This window comes from Crotalus tigris, unplaced genomic scaffold (genome assembly GCF_016545835.1).
Source record: "Crotalus tigris isolate CLP2741 ecotype Arizona unplaced genomic scaffold, ASM1654583v1 scf7180000017752.986373038:1224578, whole genome shotgun sequence".
In the NCBI taxonomy this organism is placed as follows: domain Eukaryota; kingdom Metazoa; phylum Chordata; class Lepidosauria; order Squamata; family Viperidae; genus Crotalus; species Crotalus tigris.
Genome location: NW_024096614.1, coordinates 1,097,591 through 1,117,641, shown reverse-complemented (window position 1 = coordinate 1,117,641; position 20,051 = coordinate 1,097,591). Strand labels below are relative to the sequence as shown.

General features: G+C 37.8%; 1 protein-coding gene across 4 annotated transcripts; it reads right to left on the bottom strand.

The window, feature by feature from the left end:
- Positions 1-26: 26 nt before the first annotated feature.
- LOC120306764 (cytochrome P450 2K6-like) lies at positions 27-18,935 on the bottom strand. 4 transcript variants are annotated; one of them, XM_039340573.1, is made up of 11 exons: positions 18,693-18,935; positions 13,303-13,464; positions 12,112-12,260; positions 11,486-11,634; positions 8,974-9,208; positions 8,171-8,258; positions 7,219-7,318; positions 2,757-2,893; positions 2,262-2,449; positions 1,597-1,738; positions 27-460 (listed from the first exon to the last, which is right to left on the bottom strand). In XM_039340573.1, the coding sequence occupies exons 6-11, from the start codon at positions 8,253-8,255 to the stop codon at positions 276-278; spliced, it is 837 nt and encodes a 278-aa protein (XP_039196507.1). In that variant the 5' UTR covers positions 8,256-8,258; positions 8,974-9,208; positions 11,486-11,634; positions 12,112-12,260; positions 13,303-13,464; positions 18,693-18,935; the 3' UTR covers positions 27-275. The 4 variants fall into 4 exon arrangements, with proteins under 4 accessions (XP_039196507.1, XP_039196503.1, XP_039196504.1 ...); XM_039340569.1 differs by having other exon boundaries at positions 8,978-9,208; XM_039340570.1 differs by having other exon boundaries at positions 8,978-9,208; positions 18,798-18,933.
- Between the last annotated feature and the right edge of the window lie 1,116 nt (positions 18,936-20,051).

The window sequence follows — 20,051 nt, the reverse complement described above, 5'->3', positions numbered from 1 at the left end:
TGCTCAGCCCTTCTCTCCTCTGCTCTTTCTTGCAAGAACCATCTTTCTGCTTCTTCAATAAACTGTAACCATCTTCCCAAAGCAGTCGCCATGTTGCTTATTTATTCCCGGCTTGGATGAACCAGGATGAAGACTTACTTCTAACACTTCCTTCACGTACATAGCTTTCTGGTCTTTTGTTGTTCTGGTAAGGTATGTTGTATGAACCCACCTATTCAGCAACATATTGAATAGCTATTCTATAATTAGTGTTCTGCTTTTTATAGTGTTTAAGTTTAAGAATGTGTGGGAATAGCACACAGTTTATAAGGGTATGGATGCATTGACATTTTTACAATAGGGGCTTCATTGAGTTCTTTCACTCCTTCAGGCAACCGGAAGCTGAAGGCCCTCAACAGGCTGGTCAGAAAGATGAAGGTCTCAATTCTTGCCAGCTGCTCTCCCACACATGCACGCTGACCTGAAGATGAGACAAAGCATAAAGGGAATAATAATCTGTTCTGCACAGTATATCCCCACCAGCAAGGAAATCTGAAAAGATTTGGAACAGCCAAAGCAGATTTCCATTTGAATCCTAGCATCTTCTAACAGATTCAATTTCTAGAGCTGCTTTCTTCCCTTTTCTTCTGTTTTTTGACAGTCTTCAGCGGGGACACCTTTCGATTGGTCCCATCAGAGTAATTGCCACTGTGGCATTAGACTGTCTTTGACTTCTTTTCCTCAGAAATTCTAATATTTATGGGCAGATGGTCAATTCGGGAATAGTCCAGGATGTTAGTTTGGCCATGATTGCCATGGATCTGTCCCAGCTATTATTGGGCTTTGATAGTTTGTTTGTCTATGAGAAAGAACCAGCTTTGCATAACTTTTATTGCTATGGACAGATGTGGAGGCCATTCTGAAAGGATGGAAATCAACTTCTCCAGAAATTGGAGAGGACCTTCTGCAGATCACATTCTGCAGGGATGAAGGGACACCAAATACTGTGGTCGAGGTACCTGATAGGTCTGGAAAGGAATCTTATGTCTCATTTACTGTGAAGTCCTCTCTGACTTGTGAAATATGGAGATGGTGCAAGCAGTTTCAACAACACTCATAAATTTCTTTTTATTAGTAGAAAAGAATCACATTTTGGTTTATGATTATAGACTCTCCTCAAATATTACAGGTCATCAAGGAAGCGATGGTCTTACAGCTCCAGATGCATTTGGATAAAACTGACCATTCCACCTGGGGCTTTATCGGCAAATCAGCTATGCCAGAAACTTGATGTTGGGAGAGCCAATTCTCCTTCCTCAGTTATTTTCAGTTTATTGACCATGTATTTTTCTGGGCCATCAGTTGTCATTGGGCTTTCAAGGCCCAGTGATTACAACCTTCCGTATTGGAATATACCCAGAAGACTATATCCAGGTGATTCTCATAGATTAATATATGATTAGATCATTGATGCTGGGGCAAGTGAGCAAACTGTGGAAATTGACCGGCACCATAAAAAGTAGGTTTGAATTGTGGCAATTAGTTGCCAAAAAAACCTCAGGAGTAGTTCTGGAAGAAATGTATTTGTTATAACCTGCTTTTGAATCATGGACGTACCTATTCCAAAGGGCAGAAACTCTTCCCATTCAATAAACTTCCCATCCTTATCTAAAAAGTGATTTGGGTTAAATTCTTCAGGTGTCTCCCATTGTTCAGGATCAAGAAGAACAGAGCGCAGGTCTGGGATAATAAAGCTTCCCTGTAAAAATAGAGATGACTAAACAGAGGAGTTTCATAAGGGAAACAGCCAAAATAATTCAATAAATAAAGCATTTGGTTTTAGCTTGCCTTTATGGACCCCTATTTGTTCATTTCCAAAGCAGATTCTGCGAACAGTAGATTCTCCACTGTTTAGCTTCCTTTCTCCCCTCCCTTTCATTAAAACAGAGATCTGGGTACATATTTATCACATCAGATTGCCCCAAGAAATGGACAAAAAAACACGGTCAGGCATAATTACAGTTTTGAACTTAAGTATAGCCCTTAATCTCTTACCATCTTCCTAGGATAAATAGAAAACATTTAAGGTTGTAACTTTAAAATCTGAGATGTGTTTGGATTTAAACCCATAATTCATCCTCCAAAAAGTTTGCTATTCTTGCCCATTCATTTCTGCATGACTACATTGGCAGTTCCTGAATAGAGAGCTTTTATCCAAATGCTGTATTTTGCTTTTCCTTTCATGTTGGATCAGTGGAATGCAGCCTGAATACATTTCTCACCTTTGGGATGTGATAACCCCTCATCTTCACATCCTTTGTGCTTTGCCTGGGAAGCCCAAATAGCAAGATATACTTTACACGCTGCATTTCATGAATCACAGCGTTGGTGTAGGGCAGCTTCTTCCGATCCTGATAAGAAATTGACCCCAATAAGCCAAACACATCTTCAATCACCTTCTGGACTTTCTCTAGAAAAAAAAATTGATGGAAATAGAAGCTGGGTTTTCATTTTATATTCTGTTTCCCATTGTTGTTGTTATTGTACTGATATATTTGTACTGATCTTCAGTTTTTAATTCCTCACTCAATATTTTATTAAGGATTTCAAAGAAATATCTCCTTATGTAGATTCTATGCTTTCCTTTAATACCACTAAACTCGTGTTCATAATTTTAGATTCAAGAATCCATATAGGAAAATTATTATGAAGAGTAGATTCAGTTCATTATTCAATAGCTTTTAATCCTTCAAATATCTTCAAATAATTTTGCTCACCTTGGATGTTGGGATGATTTGTCAAGAGGAGCAGTGCCCACTTCAGAGTAGCAAAGCTTGTCTCTGTCCCAGCAGCAAAAAAATAAAAAATACACTGAGCCAAGTTCTCTTCATTGTAGGTAGACTTGGGGTCATTCCTGCTCAGATGTTTAAAATGGAAAATGAAAATTACAATGGATTCTACACAACTTTCCTTGGGTCATTTTTTCTTGTGTTCTGGGTTAGAAAAATTCACAAACAAGATTTCCTGTGTGCATTCTAATTGAAAGAAATGCCATCTGGAAAAAAATGTGGGCACAATTTTTCCTTGAATCACTTTGTGTTCCTGTTTCTTTTCTCTTCTTTTCTCATGTTTATGAAACACTGGATAAACTCTTTCAGGATTTTTTTTACTTCAACTTTTATTCTTGTTAAGCAGAAGATTGGCAGTTCACAAATAAAATATTTCACAGAACAAGAAAAGAAGCAAAATAGAATATTTCCCCTAAAGGAGAAGAGCAGAAAAATCTCCTTAACAAAGGCAGAAAGCAGCCCCAGTCTTTCTTCCCCTAAAACAGCCTGCAGAAAAAGCTTAAGGAAACTAAGTTTCATTCATAAAACAATGTATACATTCTAAAATCAGACTTGGCTAAAGCGATCTCCAAATAGATGGCAGAATAGACCAGGAACTCAAACTAACTATGCAAACGAGATTAAATTAGTGATGGGCTATCTGTTAAAATGAAGCAAGGCTATGATGCCTATAATACTGGAGTCTGTCTGGCAAGAACAAAGAATGTTTATTTACAGAGAATATGCACGTGTAACACTTGCATACATCCTCTAGGTCAGTGGTTCTCAACCTTTCTAATGCCGTGACCACATAATACAGTTCCTCATGTTGTGGTGACCCCCAACCATAAAATTATTTTCGTTGCTATTTCATAACTGTAATTTTGCTACTGTTATGAATCGCAATGTAAATATCTGATATGCAGGATGTATTTGCATTGAACATAATTAAAGCATAGTGATTAATCACAAAACAATATGTAATTATATATTGTTAAATATTTATTTTTAATTACAAAAAATGAAATTTTGTCTTGAAGCATGGTGTAGCATGGGTAACAGTCTTAATATAACAACAGTAAACTACATTGCTACATTTTTCAACAGTATGTGTAAGAAGCCAACATCAATGTGAAGGTTGAGGTTGCTTATTTTTAACCAGATCAGAAATTCTCGGGGCAGTCTTTGCAAGAGCACATCGAAGATCATCTTCCACAACAAGTCTATTTCTGTATTTAGACTTGATAACCAACAAGCTGGAAAACCCTGCTTCACAAAGATATGTTGTTGGAAATGGAAGAAGAAGGTGCAACACAGTCTCAGAGAGAACAGGATATGACTGCAAACATTTGATCCAGAATTTTGTAACTGACATTGTGGAGAAATCAGTTCTCGCTGCATCGCTGTTAATAAGTTCAATGAACTCCTCTTGTGCTGTCTCAGGAACATTTTCAACGTTGACTGTGAGTGGGCTTCTGGCAAGTGCAAATAGGGTGTCAGTAGATTTGGAAAGCATGATGAGGTTTCATCTGCAAGCATGCACAGATGTTCTTTAACAGAATTTATCAACGTAATCCTGTTGTCTGGTTCAATGTCATGTTCCTTAAAGAAAGCAGACAAGGTAAGCAACATGTAAATTTTATTTTCATCCAATTTTTTTTTGCCAAAGCTGCAGTTTCATTTGGAATGATCGGATCTTTTCAGACAAATCAAGGCACGTTGCATTTGGTCCTTGCAGTGATAAATTTAACTCATTCAAGATGGCAAAGATGTCAACCAAGTAAGCTATTTTCTGCAGTTCACTGTTATCGCTGAAAAGAGCTTCAAACTGCGGTTTGCTTTCTGAATAAAAAATGTTTTGAGTTCATCATGAAGCTCAAAAACACGTTTTAAAACTTTTCCTTTCGACAACCATCTCACTTCAGTGTGAAATAGCAGAGCATTGTTTGGCGCATCCAACTCGTTGCACAGTTGTGAAAACAGTCGTGTGTTTAAACTGCTTGCCGTTACAAAGTTGACACAATTTATGATGCTTTTCATTACTTTTCATAATTCTTGTGGCAGCATCTTTGTTGCTAATATTTGCTGATGAATCATACAGTGAGTTCCGATGACTTTTGGTGACTCATTCAATACCAAACATTGAAATCCAGACCTACATCCTAGCATAGGTAGAGCACCATCTGTGCAAACACCACAAACCTTTTCCCAAGATATGTTATGCTCTTTCAGAAATGAACCAACTGTGTCAAATACATCAGGTGCAGTAGTTGTTGTTTCAAGAGTTTTGCAAAACAGAAACTCATCTTTAAAGTCACCATCCTTAATATACCTCACATAAACCAGTAACTGGGAACAGTTTGCAATGTCTGTAGATTCATCAAGCTGGATACTAAATATTGGAAGTGGAGCAGATTTAATTTCTTGGATTATCTGATCAAGAATATCAGCAGACATGTCATCTATTCTTCTGCAGACAGTGTCATTGGACAAGGAAACTGCATTCAATTTCGTCACAAATTCATCTCCAATCATAAGTCGAACAATGTCTTTGGCCGCTGGCAACAGTAACTCCTCAGCAATGGTGTGAGGTTTCATAGCTCTGGCGATTCTGAGTGCCACCAAATATGACGCTTCAACGGCTGCTACATTTTGTTTGTGGTACGTGCCACCAGTGTCAAGTCTGCCTTTCTTCAGTTCATCAGCTTTGGATCTAAAATAGTTTGTATCCTTGCCAGCATAGCTTGGATGCTTGCTCTCAAAATGGCGTTTAAGTTTATTAGGCTTCAACGACTCTGCTGATAAAACTTCGGAACAAAGTACACATAGCGGTTTCTCAATTCCCTCTGTATATATTGACGTGAAGCCATATTGTAAGAAATCCTCACTATATTTCCTTTTCCTGATGTTCTTTAGATCCATTCTCATTGAATGGTTTGCTAGTGAAAATATGTAACAATAGCTTCAATAATACAAAACATGACACATGGCATAGTTCAGTCAAAACAGTTCATTAAAGTTTCCTATGATCTGTGTTGTTCTATTTACAAACCCAGGGTTTCTCAACCTTGACAATTTTATGGCATGTGGACTTTAACTCCCAGAACTTCACAGCCAGCAATCACCAACTCCATGGGAGGAGTCTTACTCCTCTGGTGGAAAATCAACTCTACTATCCTGGGAAAGAAACCAGGCTCATGCAATTCAGATTTTTAGCCAGAGATCTGAGACCATGATTTAATAAAAAATAAAAACATTGAGATTGATAAAAACAGGGCCTTGACAAAATTCTGAATTTTTCAGCCCAAAGGGAGAGATTTGTTAAGTGGGTTTTGTCCCCATTTTATGACCTTTCTTTCCACAGTTGTTAAGTGAATCCGGCTTCCCCTTTGACTTTGCTTGTCAGAAGGCCACTAAAAGGGGTCACTTGCCCCCCCCCAGGATGCTGTGACCATCATAAATATGAGTCAGTGGACAAGCACCTGAATTTTGATCACGTGACCCTGGGGATGCTGCGACGGTCGTAAATGTGAAAAAAATGGTCCTAAGTCACTTTTTTTCCCAATGAAGTTGTAATTTTAAATGGTCACTAAATGAACCGTTGTAAGTCGAGGACTTTCTATAATAGGATTTGAGGAAGCTTTTTGCCACAACTTGCGGCAGCAGGCAGGCCCAGGTGCCCCTGGGCAGCCATTGCAAGCGGCAGCGACGGCGCAGGCCGACCACCGGCTGAGCCACCAGCTGGCCCAGCCAGAGGGAGGTAAACCACCCACCAGGCCCTACATGCGCCAGCTATCCTCCCTGTGCCCGCTGCTGCCTCGCTGGCCTTACCTTGGCCACCGCACATTTGGTGTGGTAGCAGGCAGGCCCAGGCACTCCTGGGTGGCCCTCGTACATGGCAGTGAGGGCGCAGGCCAGCTGGCCCAGCCAAGGGAGGTAAGCCACCTGCCGAGCCTCACGCGCGCCAGCAACCCTCCCTGCGCCCGCTGGCCTCCCACCTCCCACCCCTGGCCCTCTTTTACTTACATTTAATTGCTCAGCAAGGAGGGGTGGAAATGTCCAGAAAGCTCACCTAAACAGCTAGCTGCAGACAACTTGCAGCACCGTTTCCAGACTGGGACTTTTGGCGGGCTCAGCAGGGCAGAGACAGCCTGGACAATTCCTATTGGCTTTTGAAAGCCAATAGAATTAGACTCTATTCAAGAGAGCTTATTCTATTGGCTTTCAAAAGCCAATAGAATAAGAGGGAGTAGCACAGCTAAGGAAAAGGGGAAAAAAATGGCGGACTGCATTGTTTGGCGACCCCCGTGAAATGGTCGTTCGACCCCAAATGGGGTTGCGACCCACAGGTTGAGAACCACTGCTCTAGGTGGTTAGTGGACAATAACAAAGAGTTAGACATCTTGCATACCTCAGATAGAAGTTAGTAATAGGGATGTCCTGGAGCAAATACAATGTGTATGACATAATTCCAGCAGCATTCATTAGCCAAGGTTTAGGAATAAAGTTGGCTAGAGACCAATAGGATGACGGTTAGATCATTACTAAAATGTTTATTACATGATTAGTTTTTTTTTTTTTTTTATTGAAATTTTTCAAAAGTTTTACAAATAAGAATCCACCCCCCCCTCCCCAACCACCCCACCCCCCCCCGACTTCCCAGAACTGAATATAGGATTATTTAACAAATATTTTAAAAATAACATTTGCAATTTATAAAATAATTAATAATAATAATAAAAATCACAGTAATAATATATATAATAATAATATACATAACATAAACTTTAAAATGAATAATATATACTAAAAAAAAAAAAAAAATAAAAAAGGAAGAGAGAGAGAGAAAGAAGAAAGAAGAAAGTAGACGAAGAATAAAGCATATATATATAAAAAAAAAAAGAAAAAAAAATATATGAATAATAATACGTAAAAAATGTATATATATAAAAAAGAAAAAGAAGAAAGAAAGAAAGAAAAAACAATCATTACAAATTATAAAAAGGCTAAATAATATTTTTCCATATCCAAATTATGTTGTATAAAATTTATCCATTTTTCCCATACCGCAAAAAATTTTTCTTGAGATTGCTCCTTTAAGAAAGCCGAAATCTTTGCCATTTCTGCCAAATACGAAACTTTATGAAACCATTCTTGTAAAGTAGGCAAAGATTCCTTCTTCCAATATTGTCCTATTAACAACCTAGCGGCTGTAATCAAATTTAACATCAATATAACCTCCTTAGCATCACAGTCAATAACAATACCTAGTAAAAATAATTGCGGAGTAAATTTTACCCTCCTTTTAAAAATTCTTTGAATATTCCACCATATCTTAATCCAAAAAGCTTTTATATGCTTACACGTCCACCAAATATGGTAATAGGTAGCATCCAAATATCCACATCTCCAGCATTTCGGCTGTAGATTAGGGTACATAATGGACATTTTCTTTGGGAGAAAAAGAGGGAAAAAAAGACATGATTAGTTTTATACATCCTACCTTATTCCACCTTCTGCTTTAGTGAAAATTTATAAAGCTTTCTTAATTCTATTGTTCAAGGTTACTTGACATTTTCTAGTCAGGACCCTTTTTCTTGGAGCGCTTCAATACACAGAAACAATACCTGCACTTCATCTCTGGTGTTCTTCATAGGATTCGGAACCTAGGCTCAGACCCGAATTGGGGACAACATCCGGAAAACAAAACACTTGTTTTACATTTTCCCTTTGCCCTTAAGGTGAGTCATGATCCCACATGCCACAATAGAAAATCTTGCAATGACAATTAAAATACTATATCCAGCCTAAAGAACATAGAAAGAACACATTTTCACATAAATACCAAAACACCAGTTAAAACAAACTCAGAAACATATAAAAACTCGCTAACTCATAACCTCAATTTCCTAGCTGCCCCAGAAATGTTTGCTGTTGTCACTGCTGTTACTGGGCCAATAAATCTCCTTTCCAACTGCAGCCTGCCACAATTTCTTTCCTTTTCTTGGATTTCTCTACTGGCTTGGAATAAGACGCAGACCGAATTAACCTCCAAGAGAAGCAACCTGAATTTACCATGAGCTATATTCAGAATGGAAGTTGAATGAAAAAGAAAAAAAAAAATCTAGGAAGAAGGAAGACAGAATCAGTATTTCCTTCTATTTACCTACAGCAAGGAATGTGATGATTCCTTTCTCATGTATTGAGCTACAATAAAACCATGCCTTTTCCATTCAAAGAAGATAGTAATCAATGAAATCCTGTGGCTCTTGCAGACAGTGAGATTCTTTGTGTTTCTCTATTTCCTGCTTTGCAAAGGTAAGGATTAAATCCACAGAAGCCAGGGCCTTCTTGTGAGGGCCTGGGAGGTAGTTCATTAACCACAGGAATAAATCATAAATCTAAAAAAAGAGGAGGAAAATTATTCATTTTTCACAACATACAGAAGACTCTTAGCAACTCACAGCAACAGCAGAACTTAATATTCAAACAAAAATATTACAAATACATTAAAACATGGCAAACAATACATGGTATCAGATCCCAAAATCCCCCCTGAAACAAATTAGCCCAAATGGATTCACATACCAGACTACATAATACAATAACTGTAAATTTTCCCAGTATACTAGTTTGTGATCTAATATCATTAACTTAGCACTACAATATAGTGTTTTGGATCAAAAATGACTATCCCTAATCAAAGAGATTCAGATCTCCCCAACTCTGGTAGTTTTTTATAAAGTATTGAAATCCCGACTGTTCCCAAAGACATTTGGATCAGGTGGGTAAATGAACTCTGTAATTATTGATGGTGAAGGTGGTTACTAGTTTAATGAAGAGAAGGACAAGGGGGGACATGATAGCAGAATTCCAATATCTCAAGGGCTGCCATAAAGAAGAGGGAATCAAGCTATTTTCCAAACCATCTGAAGGCAGGACAAGAAGCAACAGGTGGAAACGAATCAAGGAGAAAAGCAACCTAGAACTAAGGAGAAACTTCCTGACAGTGAGAACAATTAATCAGTGGAACAGCCTGCCTCCAGAAGCAGTAAATGCTCCAACACTGGAAGTTTTTAAGAAGAGACTGGACAGCCATTTGTCCGAAATGGCGTAGGGTTTCCTGCCTGAGCAAGGGGTTGGACTAGATGACCTCCAAGGTCCCTTCCAACTTTACTACTACTACTATTATTATTATTATTACTGTTTCTCCTTCAGTTTTGGGGAGTTATTTCTGATGGGTTTGTTATAGTCCTGTAAACCCCTGAGCCACCTCTGTGAGATGGGTGGGTATATAAATCATCAATGACTAAATAAACTGATTTGTTTCAGAGTGGAACTAATTCTCCTGCTCCAGGTATGACTGGACAGGTAGTAGGATCAAACTCTTGGCCAACTAAATAAAAGCACAATTCTCTATTTCACACTAAAATCCAAGCATACTTTCCTTTGTTCTTCCAAACCTTCCACCTCTTCAAGATGATACAATTATTACTGGGAACTAAGCCTGTCTGAGGCAGCTCAGTATTCCCTGTATTGCATGTGTTATATATGAAAAGGATCACTCTTATTGGATAATTACCTTACCATAAGCCAATAACCTGATACAACTCCCTGAAACAGGTAATTCTCGACTTACAACTGGTTGCTTAACAACAATTCAAAGATACAACAGACTTGACAAAACTTACTTATGACTTATTCTCAAAGATAAACTACCGTCCCGATTGTCACATGAGTGCATTTGGGGTACTTGGCAACAGGCTTCCATTTATGACCAGTAGCAACACCTCAGAGTCACAAAATCATGGTTTTACATTTTTTGCCATTTTCCGGCAAAGAACACCCATTGGGTAAGCTGGGTTTAGACTTATGAGCAAATGATTCACTTAATGGCCATGTCGATGTTCTTAATGAAATTCATAAAAACGGTTGTACAATTGAGTCCAGTCATGTGATGACTCAACTTCCAACCACAATGACATACGATCAACATTCTGGGTTCAATTATGGTTGCAAATCAAAGACTACCTGTCTAGTCTTAGGGTAGATCAGCAGTCTAGTATCAAAATCAAGAGAAATCATCCTTCCTCTTTATTCCTCATTATTCAGACCCAACTCAGGCTATAAGTCAACTGGGCTACCTTGGACCAATTGCACTCTTTCTCAGCCCTAGGAAATGGGCAATGGTGATTGATTTGCCAATACAGAAATGGCCAATGGATACATAAAAATGTAAAAGTTGAGATTTGATTAATGTCTAATTTTACTGCAAAAGAGAGAGTCGGAAGTCAATGCTTTTTGTTTCTTCCCCTCCCTTTCTTCACACCTTTTTGTTTTCCCTTTTTCTACTGTTGTCCCCTACTGTTTGCATTTGCATTTTCACATTTTATGTTATAAATGAATAAAACTAATGAAAAGAAAGAAATAAAAAGGGAATGGGCAATGGTAAATCACTTCCAAAATGTTGAAAAGGAAACCACAAAGGATTGTCTAGGCGATCACCAGGGGTCAAGAGTGATACAAGGGCACACTTATACATGGGGAGAAAAACATACTAGATGATTTCCCGAGCTTCCTCCATGACATACACTTTATGATTCCATGAACTATGTTTCCATGGTGGAAACATAATTTGTTTGAGGTGCATTATCTCTTTAGTAGAAAATATGACTCACCACATGATAAAAGTCACCAGTGAAATTGAACAGAATTCTAATGGCTTGAGTTAGTTTCTGGAAGTTTTCATCTTCAGGAGCAAACTGATGTCCACAAATGACATTACAAACTGCATTTAGTACCAGAAGTGACGAGTCAAATGGCTGTCCTGCAAATGAAGGTATTTTATAATGAAATCAGATTCTCCTGTTAACCTGTTAATAGTAAAGAACAGGACTTTTAAGGTAATGTAATAGAATGTGAGAATGACCTTGGAATACAGGTGGGGGAAGAAGCACTGCCTAGGAAATGTTCAGGAGGCCACAACTGAATAACAGGCAGAGAAAGAAACTTTGAAAGGATCCCATGTAACTTATCAGGCAGTAAAAAGAAACTGCGGGAGATTTGTACTTTCAAACTGCAAGAGTCTGCTAATGTAGAAGTAGAGTCAGTTCATCTTATTATGCCCCCTGTCTAATAAACTTGGGACACTGATGAAGGAAGAGAATTAGGAACTTCATCAGGTTTTTTTTTTAAAAAAAATAAGAATCAAATCAAATCAATGTGTTTTTATTTGAAATAATCAGAATGGAAAAGATTTCTGCACTCAGGAACTTGCACCATTATATTACTGCAAATTACAGACCTTTTTTTGTCTAAAAAACTCCACCAATGTCTGAGCTGTGTCTTCCATTTGATGTTCAATGCTTTTCTTTCCCAGGCCCAGCTTCCTCAGAGAAGTGATGGCAATGTGTTGCTGCTGTTTCCAGATGTGGCCATTAGAAAGAATAATTCCTGAGGGCATCAGCAGACAGTGATAAATGATTACTGCTAACATTCATGTTAAAAAAATGATTGGTGTAACATGTCTTAGCTGGCAATACCAAACATTTGTGACATGCTGCCATTTGTAAGATTCTGGTTATATTAATTTTTCTTTAAAAATATTTATTCATTTTGGAATTCATATGAACACTGGGAGACATATATGGTATGGGGACAGTGTTTGCAAGCCTATAACTTATATAAAGAACAGCAAAAGCTTCTAAAATAATTATCTACTGCCAGGAAAATCAGGAGATCCAGATAGTTCAAATGGGTATAAACATTTATTGTAAGCTTGATTTCTCTACGCAAATCTGAACACTAATGGTTAAGGGAAATTAGTGTGAGGTAGGAGTAGAAAGAATTCAAGGTGGGCTGGACTTAGATCTCTTGTGAGCACGAAGGGACTCATGACTGATGAAATGTTTGATCCCACCCTTAGGCTCAGCTTGGTCATCTCCTACATCACCCATCCTTCCATCTTGCCCCTCTCCTCTGTTTTCTATGCTGCTTTCCTCTTCCTGCATTATCCTGCAAAGTCTGTTCTCATGGGAACTTGGCAAGGGTGAAAGGGAGCTAGTGAATGGCAGTTACAATGGCCAGTTTTCTTGGCTGTAGATGCAGTAGCATCTCAAGTGTAGGTGTAGGAGCTGGTTTAGTTTTTTCAGCCTCCCCATTCGTGGAAGGATGGTGAGGAGAGGAGAGGTTGACCTTGACATTTAGTAACTGGAAAAGTTCTTTCCAAAATCTAGATTGGAATTGTGTGTTTCTGTCTGACATGAGTGCTGAGACCATGCCGTGGTAGTGAATGACATGGTCTAGAAAAAGTTGGGCTATGTCTTTGACAAATACTCACACACTCACACACAAACTTACACACAAACATTTCAGCACTTGGTGTTAAAAACAAAAATATGATGATGTTGATTACAACAATTCTATGCATCATGTTACCACAAAGTGGAAAAATTTGTTGATAACTTAGGTTCAATTTCTTACTGTTTGCACTTACCCTTTTCTTTCCCTAAAATATCAAAGAAAGGATCATCTAGTAGGTCAGAGAATTTTCTGGGAAGCTGGTCATTCCTTCTTTCACAGTTTTAAATCCAGACAGCACAACTACAAGGTAAGGTCGAAGCCACATGGAGTATATATTTCCATATTATTTTACATGCTGCCAAATGAATCAAAGATGAGATACATTTCAATAAAATAAACAGATTATTTACAGATGATATGCCACCTAGAGTCTTTCCTAAAACCTAAATTTTAGCACATTTCACCATAGGCAATTCTCAACTCTTTAGAAACTTATTTTTTCTAAGATTCCTGCCAAGAACTTCTTTATCTACTTTTCTTTATTTTCCTGGGATGTCCCTTTTTCTATGTTTCTGGTTGAAATCCACTATCTACCATCTGTTTGTTCCCTTCATCTGATGGCTTATAACTTGAATTAAGATTGACTATAAGAACAGCACTAGCTCCATACAAACTATTGGGAAAGTAGTTTTTTAAAAAATGACCAACTTCCTTGAGAAAGATGACTTATGCAGATATTACGAAGGGGAGCGGTGTTAGTCAATAGTTGCCCAAAATCAAAAAGAATCTAGTAATTCCCCCTTCAGACTATAAGGAGCCTTACAACATTCTCTAGAGAAAGAGTCCATCTTCAATAGAGGACAAATGCACCCTTGGTGAACCTGTCTTGCTCTTGGTGCTACCATTTACAGTTTGCTCACCAGGAGCCAGAAAGTGTGACAGAGCCAATTTTTCTGGCTCCAGAGAAAGATAGAAAACCTAAAGCAAATAATGTACATGTCTTTCTTGGAGGACAGTCATGAACAACATCCCCAAGTCATAAACTGTTCATCCCTCCTCCTTCTTTTTGTTCTGCTCTGTGTAATTGTTGCTTGGAATTGTATTAGTTTAAGTAAAAGCCTAATGGTACTTCCTTCCAAGGATATAATCTTTTTTTATATAAATATTTTATTAATTTTCTAGATTTACAATCAAATAATAAACAATGTGCAGTCTGGGTCCATCAGTAATTCACTGATATATATTAACTTCTTCAGTCTAGATCCAATATTACACCATCTGATGTTTCCTCTCTTCTTCTGGTGATATCTGTTTTCCCATACTAGGCAAATACAATTATTATTATTAATATATATATACAATTGCATATCAACACCTTTGTTACATTTTTCTAATAATATCAATAATGTCAGTTTAAGATATGTTTTCTAATCAAAACATATCTTAATTGTATTTGCACTTAATATCCATATATTCAATGTCATGGTTCCAATAGTTGAAAACCAGTTAAAAGAACTTCAAGGAAAAAATATCTTCCTTAGATAACATTTTATTTAGGAAAGAAACTATTGGCACGTACATAGGTGAACCCAAGACTAAAATCCCCTCCTCCTGGTTACAAAGTTAATAACAATTCACCAATTGTTACAAAATGCAGGCTCTCCTCCCAGCTCTCCAGCCTGCCAAAACATTATCAGCACTGACCTTGGTTCTCACACATATGAATTGTTTTGGCTAACTGAGAACTACACCACCACCCCATTTAAAATCTCTAAACTAAAATATGCCAATGAGGACAAAATGAAAATGGCTTCAGTTCGGTTTGTCACAGTGTTGACATTCAATCAGTATCCTGTTTTCGCTTTTTTTTATTTTAATTTTCCATCGGTGTTCAAAATGTCTCTATTGTTTATAATATCAAAGTAAGTTATATTTAGGTAACCAAAAGCTTCCCATATTCAAACTTCTTAGCTTTTTCCTGTTTCCCTTCTCATACCAAAATCTGATATTCTAATTGCAAATCTTATCTTTCTAGTTGTCAGCGTTGCGACAACTGAGAAACTGTAGCCATTTTCATCTTTTGCTTTCATTATGTTTTTTTTTCTGTTGTTTGGTAGTTCAGATGAGGAAGGAGGGGGAAGAGGGAATACTTGAGCTGGTTTAGTTAGCCATAATAGTTGAAGCTGTATGAGCATCAAGGTCAATTCTAGATAAAGTTTTGGCAGTCTGAAAAGTTGGGAGGAGAGCCCGCGTTTTAGATTAATTAGTGAATGTGATTTATGACAGTATTTCTGGGGTGAAAATTGCAACTTGTTACTTTGTAGCAGGGGTAAGGGAACTTTAGTCTTGAGTTCAACTATGTAAGTGCCAATACTTTGTTTCCTGAATAAAATGTTCTTTAAGGAAGAAATCTTTGCCTTGCAGTTCTTTTAAATGGTTTCATCTATCAGAACCATGACACTAGTTATAATAATATTTCTATTTCTAACAATTATCTATTCTCCACCATATTCAAACGTCTAATTAATAATATAATATCCCATCTAATGTCAAAACCTCTATTTTCTTCAGTCTTACTGTAGCTTTCTTCCTTTGCCAACTAAATTTCCAAGTCAATGCATTTGAGTCCTCAAATAGTTCTTCCTCTATTTTTTCAGTCCATTGATATTCATTAAACAGCCTCCCTCCTTCTCCAGTTCCCCACAGTTCTCCTAACAGCTCTATCTTCCAGTTAATCAGTTCTTTCTTTTCCTCAAGTGTGTTTTGAGATCTTAATTGGTAAGATCTTTTCCATTTCCAATATTATCGCTACATCTTGTAGTTCCTCAATTGTCTGAGTCTGTCTGTTAGTTCCTTTGTTTAGGTCCTCCATCTTTGGATCTGTTTCCTTCTATTTTCTGGATTGCTAATTCCTTCTTTGTAGTCATTTTCTGGGTTTTTAATTTGGATTAGAAAATTGTTCTTTTGTCTCCTTTGTGTTATTTCTCATCTCAGCATGGGCTAAGGCAATTGTCTCTTGTATCGTTTTCAACATGAAAAGAATTTTTTTCTGAGCTTCATCAGTATTTTCTTGATGGTATGTCAAGCTGAAGACTTTAGGGACAGGTTTTAGAGATGATTTTTTAACCATTTAAAGCTGAATATGGGACATCCATTTTATTTTTTTGTAGGCAGTCTTTATAGTAAAAATTGTTCATCAATCAAAGATTTATAATCCAAAGTATTCCATCATCTCAAGCAATGATATGTGTTTCTACTGCAGGGAAATAGTTCCATAACATAGTTCTGAAAGTCAGTTAATATTTATGTTCATAGTTCAGGCAGGCCAATTTCAAAGTAGTTTATCATTGCTGCCACATAGATAAGCAGCCCAAGACTTTTTCCCCATTTTTCCAGCTGCAGTCTTCAAAAGTGAAAGCTTCCAAGGCCAGCAAGAGTCTTACCTGAATCTAGGCTTCAAGGCAAGTTTCCCTTAGGCATAACAAATTGTAGTGCCGTAATTTGCCAGTAGACGTCATTAGCGCCATTTTCCAGCTTTTTAAATCCAAACCTATATTTTCAAGTTTCTTTTTTTAAAAAAAAAAGAAGTCTCAAAAGCACTTTTAGCCACCAAATCATTGTTTTTTGTATTAATTTCAACATGGAGAGAATTTCTTTCTGTGTTTTGTCAGTATTTTCTTGGTGATATGGCAAGTTGAGGCTGCTGGGAACAGATGTTAAAGATGATGTTTTACTATTTACTGCTGAGTATGAAACATCCATTTTATTTTAGTATTTCATTATTTTATTTTATTATTTTTGTAAGTAGCTTTTATAGATTTATCCAACCATCTGTTCGTTCCTGAATCTCCCCTAAGCAGATATAAGTAAAGTTCATTTCTCTGTCCAGTAAAAAATATTTCCTTTCTGTCCAGGGAGAAAGAAGAATCATTGAGGGTTGTTTAACAATCAAGATTTGTAATTCAAAGTGTTCCATATATTTCTTCTACAAAAAAAAAAATCCAAAATTCTAAGAGTCAGTATTTATGTTCAGAGTTCAGGCCAAATTTAAAATGTTTATCATATCTTCTACATAGATAAGCAGCCCTCAAGCCTGCTCCTTTTTCCTCTACTATAATTCTCAATAACAAAATATTGATAGATCAAAGGCCAGCCAAAGTCTTATCTAATTCTGGGCTTTAAGCCAGGTTTCTTTTAGGCATAAATAAGTTGTAGTGTCATGATTCCCCATTAGATGTCATCAACACCACTTTCCAGGTTTTAGTTCCAAAACTTATATTGTTAAACTTTTCAAATCTTTTTCTTTAAAAATAAAAATAAATAAATAAAAAGGTCTTAAAAACACTTTTACTCCCCAAATTTTCAAGCTGTAAGTATATTTTAATTCCAGATAAGTCTTATAGGTTTCTCCAGTATTCCCAAGTATTAATTCACTGCTTTTCTTTTCTGAGGGAGTGGGGCAAAATTTCCCTTTCCCTCTTTCATCGGGGGAAGTGCTTTGGGCACATTTTCAGGAAGAGGTATTAAAATCATAAAGAAAGGATCAGGTCTCATCCAGCTTCATCCACGTTGCTGTAAAGTTGCTTGGTAGTGCTTGTTCACTTCTGTTGTCCGCAGCTTAGGACTGGCTACATGAATGCAGCCAGTCTTTCCTCCGCTGGTTTGGAGGGCTTCCTCAGATCAAACGGGGGGTTGCTACTCCCCACGATCAACAAGAGTCCCCTCCTTGCTTGCTGCCTCTAAGGGGTGGCTTTTGACCCTTTCCAGGGTCCCTCAATGGACGCGAAAGACGGAATCCGTCTTCCTGCATCTGCATCACAGCAAGGTCCCAAGCAGAAGCCCCCAAATATATAATCTTGATGTTCGTCTGTTATTATAGCATCCCAAAATAATCTTACCGTTCAAAATTATTTAAAAAGAATTTGCTAGCACAATCTGAATGTTATGATTTTTTTTAACTGACTGAAATACTACACAGTTTCCTGCTTGAACAGGGATTGAACAAGAAAACCTTCAAGTTCCTTTCCAGTTCTGTTATTCTGTTAAGTGCATGGGGAGAGGTGGAGTTTCTCTTAATCTGATAGCCACTTTACTGTACTGCAGCCCACAGGCCATCTGGCAGAGCCAGGTCTCTAGGCCCTTATGGAAGGTCAGTGCAGGCTGCAGATCTTACCTTCAGGTGTAGAGTAATCCCTCACCAACATGGCCTTTCTACCAGCACAGCTAGGGTGGGCCAAACTCATTGGGATGATATAGTTCTTTATGGAGCCTGGAAGCATTGCCTGAATTGCTTTCAAAGTGATAACTAACACCTCAAATTTCATCCAGAAGAAAACCAGCATACATACCAAGCAGCTATTAAGACACAGCCAAACCTGTTCTATTGCTTTCTTTGCCAACCAGCAACATATGAATCATTACTTAAAACAGATGCAACCCTTCAGAACTCAGATCCAAAAAGTTATTAAAATCATTACAGAATTCTTCATTAGCTCTTCTTAGGTGTGTGCTTAATCCAAGTATTAAATTACTGGGAGAAAATTATAAGAGTACATAAGTACTTTCTCCATGTCATCAACCCACCTGCCTAATCCAGGCACACATCTGAGAATGATCCATGCTTGGCAAGGATAATTGCCCAACTCTGAGTCATCATTAGACCCCATAGAGCAGGCATGTCATACTCACGACATCACCTCTTCCTAATGTCAGAAGTAAGTCTTCATCCTGGTTCATCCAAGCCGGGAAAAAATAAGCAACATGGCGACTGCTTTGGGAAGAAGGTTAAGTTTATTGAAGAAGCAGAAAGATGGTCCTTGCAGGAAAGAGCAGAGGAGAGGAAAGAGGAGTTGAGCACATGGGCAGTAGGTTTTTATACCCTCTCTAGCTTTGTTTGGAATAGTTTCCTGTTCCTGTGGCATGAACCTTGAGGCTGTTTCTGAGTGTTTGTCTAGGCCTTGATATCTGTGGTTTAATCCTATTATCATATCCTGCTTCCCAGGTGAGGGGGCTAATGACTCCTAGAGTTTGGGTGGGGCATGCAGATCTTCTCTTTGTCTTCTTCAGTGCTCTGGCTTCAACTCTGATGGTTTTACATCTGCATTTGTATGGGGCTAAAGTCTTGCTTGGGGCAGAGAGATAGACTTGGGGCCAGGTTTGGTTTTAAAAAGGTCCTTTTGAGGAAAAATATATTTTTCTGCCCCTTTTAATATTTCCTTCTCTGGGCTAACTTACCTCACTAAGTAGCACGCAGTCAGAAATATGTGAATGAATGAGGTAATACCTGGCTGACAATGCACCAGCGCTAATCCATCAGAGCCTCAAAAGACATGTTGCTATTAGTTTCCTAGCAATGGAATACAGAAAACCAGGAAGATAAGTAAAAGGCATCAGATTAAAAGGAACAACCACCTCCAAATTGACTGGAAAGCATCAAAGAGAAAAAACTGACAGGTTTGGGCTTTGTGAAGATACTTTCCTTAAAGTTTTTCATTCTAAATATTCAACCAGTAATAAATTATCCAATCCCAAAAAAGACCGAGCAGGAACTCCTCCACAGCAGGCAAGGAAAAAAACAATAAACGAAGCAATGTAGTCATTCCATATATTGCAGGAGTATCAGAAAAGGTTAGGAGGATCTTCAGCCAACACAACATATATGCACACTTTAAATTTAAGAATACATTAAGTGGAGGCTTAATACAGAAGAACAAACCCATCAGGACAAGATTCAGCAGTCCATTGCATTTAAAAAACAAAGGCCACTCTTTTGAAGACAGCAACTTCATATTTTGGACAGAGAGGACTACTGGTTTGAAAGAGAGGTCAAAGAGGCCATCTATGTCAAAACTGAACAACCCTTTCTCAACAGAGGGGGAGGGATGCAACATCATCTATTTCCAATATACAACACAGTCCTTTGAACAGTTCCAAGACAGCTCC